The sequence below is a fragment of the Apus apus genome, chromosome 3 (genome assembly GCF_020740795.1).
Source record: "Apus apus isolate bApuApu2 chromosome 3, bApuApu2.pri.cur, whole genome shotgun sequence".
In the NCBI taxonomy this organism is placed as follows: Eukaryota; Metazoa; Chordata; class Aves; order Apodiformes; family Apodidae; genus Apus; species Apus apus.
This window is the reverse complement of record NC_067284.1, coordinates 8,389,918-8,396,363: the sequence shown is the minus strand read 5'-3', so window position 1 is coordinate 8,396,363 and position 6,446 is coordinate 8,389,918. Positions and strand designations below refer to the sequence as shown.

The 6,446-nt window shown below is 46.3% G+C and overlaps 1 protein-coding gene across 1 annotated transcript; it reads right to left on the bottom strand.

Moving 5' to 3' along the window:
- Nucleotides 1-2,604, bottom strand: NDUFAF4 (NADH:ubiquinone oxidoreductase complex assembly factor 4). Its single transcript, XM_051614153.1, has 3 exons — nucleotides 2,449-2,604; nucleotides 1,746-1,843; nucleotides 1-315 (listed from the first exon to the last, which is right to left on the bottom strand). The coding sequence occupies exons 1-3, from the start codon at nucleotides 2,573-2,575 to the stop codon at nucleotides 19-21; spliced, it is 522 nt and encodes a 173-aa protein (XP_051470113.1). The 5' UTR covers nucleotides 2,576-2,604; the 3' UTR covers nucleotides 1-18.
- Between the last annotated feature and the right edge of the window lie 3,842 nt (nucleotides 2,605-6,446).

Here is a 6,446-nt window from a genome sequence, read left to right as displayed (position 1 = left end):
AAGGCTTGATAATTATTTTTATGTTGGCTTTATAGCTTTTTTGGTTTCTTTAGGAAATTCCTGCACAGTGAAAGGAATGAAGAATTCCAGAAGAGAGTTGACGTCCTTCAGTTCCAGACTGTATTCCACTGCTATTTTCTCTGCAGTCCATATTTGAGGATTAAGTTTATGATTATTAAGAAGTGTCAGAGCCTCCACAATGGAAATTTTGCCTTTGGGAACTCTCTTAACATCTAGATCTCCCAAGTGGCCCAGTTTTGTAAGTCTCTTTTCCTCCTGCTTACTTGGAAGATGTTCACCACCTCCATCTTTTACCTAATGGTGGGAAGGGAAAGAAAAAGAACTTAACAGCAGTTCTGTTTGCTATGCATACTGCAGCAGCCAAGCTGTTTTCCTAAATACAGCATTTCCTGTTAGCTTTCCCCATTTTCACAGCATTTTTTTTTTAAATGCCTCTATCAGAAAAACTGTCAGTTCTTCCACAGCCATTCCACATACAATGTCAACTCCCACCCAAATTCTGAAAAACTACCATCCATTGAACTCCTAAGTGTTGTACAGACTTCGCAGCCCTTCATGCAAAGCAAACTACAGATTTTGGTGGCCAAATGAAAAGGCAGATAACCTAATATTTGGTACAGATTTATGGCAAGGGGAAAGATAATGAAACAACAAACCATACTACAAATTGGTATCCTTCTTCTGATCCCACTGGAAATCTGTTTAATGTAGTCTCTATCCCTTTCCTTTCATGTTCAGACTTTTTAAATCAAAAGGTATCCTTTCTTTGCTCTGTGTAGAGACTAAGCTTTGGTGGACAAAAAAACTATTTTGCAGCAGTTTAATTCCCAAGACTCCTGCAGTGCTCAGATATATGAAGTCTCTTCCTCCCAGCCCCTTCATATTTCCAAGTAATTTCCAAGCCATCTCTGCCCTCCAGATAGTGCCTTTTTTAGCTTTAACTAGTGAATAACATTCCAAAAATAGACACATGAAAACTTTTCTTAAATTTAGGAAAGAATACTGTTTGCATTTCTAAATACTACAAAAGTGGCAAATTGAGAGACTATTTTATTATAAAACTTTTATTACTGAATCAAGCAGCTAGAATAAAGTGGTCTAATAATGCAAGAGACTATGAAACGTGGTGGAAAGAGGAGACTGAACTCCAGTTTGCATTTTACTAGAAGGGGTATGCTTTGCATTCCAAGGAAAAGACTGCAGCTGTTGGCAATGAGGGAATGAAATAATGCAGAGGGTAATGCAGAAAAAAAAACAAGGCACTTCCTCAGCCACATAAAGAAAAGTCTCTGCAGAGCACAACATTAGCATCAGTAGTTCAAGACTCCACTAAAACATGAATGTCTTTGTCCTCTAACACACCCATGCTCCTGTAGTAGGCCCAATCTCTTCTAACAACTCTAGAAGAGATCTCTGGCAAACTCCTGCATCCCTGCAAAAGGCTGGCCAACTGCCACAGAGGAAGCAGAAGTAGGAATTCAGGTGACAAAGTAAGGCTGCTTAAGCACTTAAATGTTGTACAGTTACAATCTGTCACACGTTCAAGACCTGGGGTCAAACACGGTCAGTGCTACTGACGTGTGAGAATAATGAAAATATCACTTTTATCTATAAAGGGGGCAGGTTTTAGGCACTAACTGCATTTTTCTTTACATAGAATTTGTGCCGAGTTTGAAAAATCACAGATCAGGTGCTGGTATGCCTCCTGCAGAGAGGTAACTCACCCGCACAGGCGGGTCTCTGGACTCCACGTACACATCTTTTAACAAGGTGAGGAGCCTGTCGTCCTTTCTGTAAATTTCCTCCTGTATCCGCGGGTGGTCTAAAGGCAGTGGGGAGAAAAAAGGAAGAGGGGAAAAAAAAAACACAAAAAAAACCCAGAAAAGACATATTGCAGTCAAATTGCTTCCTTTTTGTTAGTTCTACCAGCTCCCCCAAGAGGCACGCAGAGGCTTCCCAGACGCCCGGTGCTTCCCGGGCCGGGCTCGTTTTGCCGTCAGCTCCAGCGGGGCCGCGCTACCGGCCGGGCCCAGCGGCACGGCGGAAGGGCCCGCGGAGCTCGGCGGCTCCCGAGGCCGCTGCGCGGGGCCCGGACACCGTTCGGCTCCGCAGCCCCGGCCCCAGGGGCCCGCCGCCCTAGCAACCGCCCCGGCAACCGCCCCGGCAACCGCCCCTAGCAACCGCCGCCGACTACGGCTCCCAGCATGCCCCGCGCGCCCAGCCGCCCCGCTCTCAATGTCACCGGCCCCGCACCGCGCCCCCGGGCCCCGCACCGCGCCCCCGGTTCCGCACCGCGCCCCCGCAGCCCGGCCTCAGCACCCGCCGTCCCCCTCCCGTGGCCCTGACGCCGCGTCAGGCCCGCAGACACCGGCCCCCCCAGGCAACCCCTCCGGCGCCGCCGCGCGGCCTAGCGAGGCCGGCACCCACCGGCCAGCTCGTCCAGGCGGGAGCTGGGGTGCCGCGGCGCGGGCGTGGGCTTCTCCTTGCTGATCTCTCGGCGAGCCCGGCTCTCCACGTTGAAAGTCCGGAACACGCGGGCCAGCCGCCCGCCCATCGCCGCCACCGCCGCCGCCCGCACCGCGCCTGCGCGGGCCCGCGGCGCCTGCGCACAGGCCGGGCCGGGGGCAGGGCCTGCGGCGGTGGCACCTGCGGCGGGAAAACAGGGACCCACCTGAAAATGGTCTCGCCTCGGTGCAGCCTCGGGTGCCGGCCCGCCGCGGGGCCGTGGTTGGGTGTTGCAGTGGCTTTCCACAACGCGCGGAGCCAGCGGGGAGCGGATCCCCCGCTGGAGCCAAGGCTGGCGAGTCCCGCCCGGGCGCAGGGGCTGCCCCGGTGCCTCATGGCGCAGCTGCCGCCGCTTGGGTTCTCAGAGGGGTCAGGCTCGGTGGGAGTTGTCGGGACGGTGGAGCGGGGATGGGGCAGGCGGCTGCCGGCTGCTGCCTTTCGGCTGCACCCGCCCGCAGGGGCCCGGGAAAGCCTCTCGCTGTGGGTAACGTGTCCCAGCCTCTCAATCGTCTCCCGTTTTCCCGTGGATGGTGGTAGCATGGTGGTGTTTAGGGATGTGGTGCCTCTTTATTCTGGCTAACATGTATAGCGTTTCCCAGGAGGTACCTCACTGGCGTATTCAGTGACAGAAAATGAATTTGATGAGCAGGTGTGCTCTAGAAGACGTGCTCGATGTGGAAATCACAACAGTTCCCCAGAGCTGTTTTGTGTGGGCTGTGAAATACCAGCAGGCTGCAGACCCTCTCACTCCAACCAAATAACCTGCCTGCTGCAAGAATTGCTAAACGGCAAGAAAGAGTTGTGAGAAGGTACTTAGTCTTGAGCCACGTAAGATGAGAAAGGTAAAACTGTAGACAAGTAAAATTGTTGAAATGGAATCAGCAGTTTAAAGATTGAAGAAGAAAAACATAAGCATGAGAAGATAAAAAGTCCTGCAAGAGAAGTGAAGGCAGTAAAAGCAACTCTAAGAACTATTCGTCTGTTGCAAGAAGTAGTGGAGCCTGATGATTGTGGAGTCAACCAAGGCAAAGAAGGTTATTAGGGACTTACTAATTCCAGCTGCTGTGGGAATTGGCCAATAAGTAATTGCTTATGTTTTTGAGTTGTGGATGTATGTGTATATGCTGTTCATAGATTTTTTTTTTTAATGCATGGTAATAGTTGCCCAGCTGAAGTGACTTGGAGTCAGACTGTTCATGAAGGACAGAGACAAGACTTGACTTCTTGCTGTGATGTTTTTTTAGGAGGAAAACACTTATTTTCTGCCCTTGCAGCCATCTAGTTGTGCTTATTACTGTGGGCATGCAAAACTTGGGTTTTCAGAACTTCGTCTTCTAGTAGCATTATTTAATAATGGCAATAATGATAATTATTAAGGCTACAGTGTGCTTGAATACTGCATGATGAATGACAGCGTTTTCCTTAGTGGGAAGCCAAAAGACAAGCTGGTGGATGAGGAAAGCCAAATAAACTTTAAAAGGCAATGGAGGTTACCACTTACAAGGTACTGTAAGCACAGCCAGTACTGGATCTCTGCTCTCTTGGGGAATCCTGAAGGTGCAGCTCCTCCATTTCTTCGTTTTAAAGGCCCTCGCTGTAGGAGAGGGACAGAAACAATGTCTTTCATTTATGTTCTTTGGTAATAAACTTACTGACCCCCTCTTGTTTTCGGCACTGCATGTAGCTATAGTAAGAAGATAAGTTATATTTGTGGCAATAGGACATGGAGGCTCTTAGAAGATGCTGGACTCAGACTGGTGCTAAGTTTAATTATGTATCAGTAGTCAATTACTTGCTGACTAAGCTTATGTCCTTGCGTACAGGGTTTGATACTTTTGCAAGGAGTTAGCCTTTCTGGTGCAGATGTAATGGTAAAATTCACAAGGATGCCTTTGATGGTTATAGACCCTTGATATGTACTTCACCACTTCTCTGGGACATTAATCTGTCTGTGGATGTGAGCCACTGTGCCAAATTTGGAAAGAAAGATGCTCCCTTCAAAAACTTAAGAACTGCCAGTGTCTGAGATCAAACTCAGCACAGGGCTTCTGTCTCTGTAAAGCCTGAGTGGGGCTAACACTGCTGAAATATCTACTGACAGCAAAATAAATTCACCAGAAGGCAGTCAGTTAAAAATAAAGAGTGATGTCATGCTCTGCCTGTCACTTCCTATCACTGAGGATGGCACAAGGCTGCTCTTTTTATTTATAAGGAAGCATCAGAAGTACAAGATTTTATTCTAGAGAATCTTTCTGAGACTGTAGCAAGCAGAAGAGCTGAGATTAAAAACCTTTTTTTAAAGTAATTTGGTATTTTACCAGTGTGACCATGTTGATATCAAATACCAGCAATCAAGAGCTTGGAATTTTTTTCCATGTAAAGTATCTGCAAGTGTAATTATTTAAAAATGAATGTGTAGTTCCTCAAAGCATAGAAACTCTGTGTATTCAGCTTGTACAGTGTTACAAATGGGATACAGTTTTCCAGAGAATTTAAAAACAACAAAATAAATAAGTTCATAAGTAGCTCTTGAGAGAAGAATAAAAACAGAGAAGAACAGAGGCTATTCAGCTGAGTTCATGTTTACCAGCAGCCTGTTCTTGACAGTGAGCAGTGTTAAATACAGTGAGAGGACAAGAGGTAATGGTTTTAAACTGAAAGAAAAGAGATTTAGGTGAGACATGAGGAAGAAATTCTTTAGTGTGAGGATGGTGAGGCACTGGCTCAGGTTGCCCAGGGAAGTTGTGGCTGCCCCATCCCTGGAGGTGTTCAAGGGCAGGTTGGATTGGGCTCTGAGCAACCTGGTCCAGTGGAAGGTGTCCCTGCCCCATGCAGGGGAGTTGGAATTTGATGATCTTTGAGGTCCTTTCCAACTCCAAACATGCTGTGATTCTGTGTGCCAGAGGCTGCCACACCAGGTCTCCTTTTAATCCTTTCACACCTCTAAGAGAGAAACTTATAAAACTACTGTGCACCTGGAAAAGAAAAAGTACATTCATGACCAGTCTTTGAATCTTTTGGTTTGATTTTTCATCCCAGTTCTGATTTTATATTTTGTGTCCTTCATTTTACATTTTCAGCCATTTTCAGCTAGTTCTGTAGCTGGATGGAAAATAAAAAAAATAATGTTGATAGTTAACTAGCATCAAAAGTCTGATTGATATATTGAAAATTCCCTTTAGAGAATGGAGAATAGGAATTTCTGGTCTTACCTTGTTTTGCTGTGAGGTACTATTAAGGTTCATCTGCTGTCTTTATCGTTCAGAATAGCAGGAATCAGAGTATTAGTCCAGATGGACAGTTAATCTCAGTAAAATAAGGCTTTTTTTAGTAATGGGTGCCAAATTTGAGAGTTTTGAGAGGAGGCAGGTGAGGGTTGTATGTGATTTATGCTCTGGGAATGACAGAGAGGTTGACAGCAGAGGAAAATTAGAAGTGCCCTTATACAGCAGCAGCAGCATAGGTTTAGGTTTAAGTCTGTCCACATTTTCTACCACAGACAATGTTTTCCTCTTCTATTTTTTGGTTGCTGTTTCTTCATAATTTATAGCAATCTAAAGGGATACTCTAGCAAATTCATGTACAATTAGGACTCGGGGAATTGAATCCTGTGTCCTGATTACTGGTTTCCCTGTAAACACAATGAGAACATTGATCCATTTGTTCTTTGTCTCATCAGCGTTAGGCAGAACCAGCAAACAGCAGGAGCAAGAACTGGTTATGAGCCAAGCAAAAATGACTGTCCTGCAACTTGGTAAAGACAAACTCAAGAAAGATGGACATTTAGACAACTGTTGCTGTTCAGTGAATTATGGTTGTTCTGTTACTTAATTCAGTTTGTTTCTCTGTTACTGGCTTCAACTGATCCATCTTTTACTGGCTCCCAAAGTACCTATAAATACATGGAAGGCTTTTGCTTA

What these genes read in the sequence shown, in the direction of transcription:
- NDUFAF4 (XM_051614153.1), bottom strand. Translation starts at nt 2,575, where the DNA reads ATGGGCGGGCGGCTGGCCCGCGTGTTCCGGACTTTCAACGTGGAGAGC. An exon ending in CCGCCTGGACGAGCTGGCCG is followed by an intron (nt 1,844 to 2,448) that starts GTGGGTGCCGGC and finishes CACTGCCTTTAG; the next exon opens with ACCACCCGCGGATACAGGAG. An exon ending in CCAGAGACCCGCCTGTGCGG is followed by an intron (nt 316 to 1,745) that starts GTGAGTTACCTC and finishes TCCCACCATTAG; the next exon opens with GTAAAAGATGGAGGTGGTGA.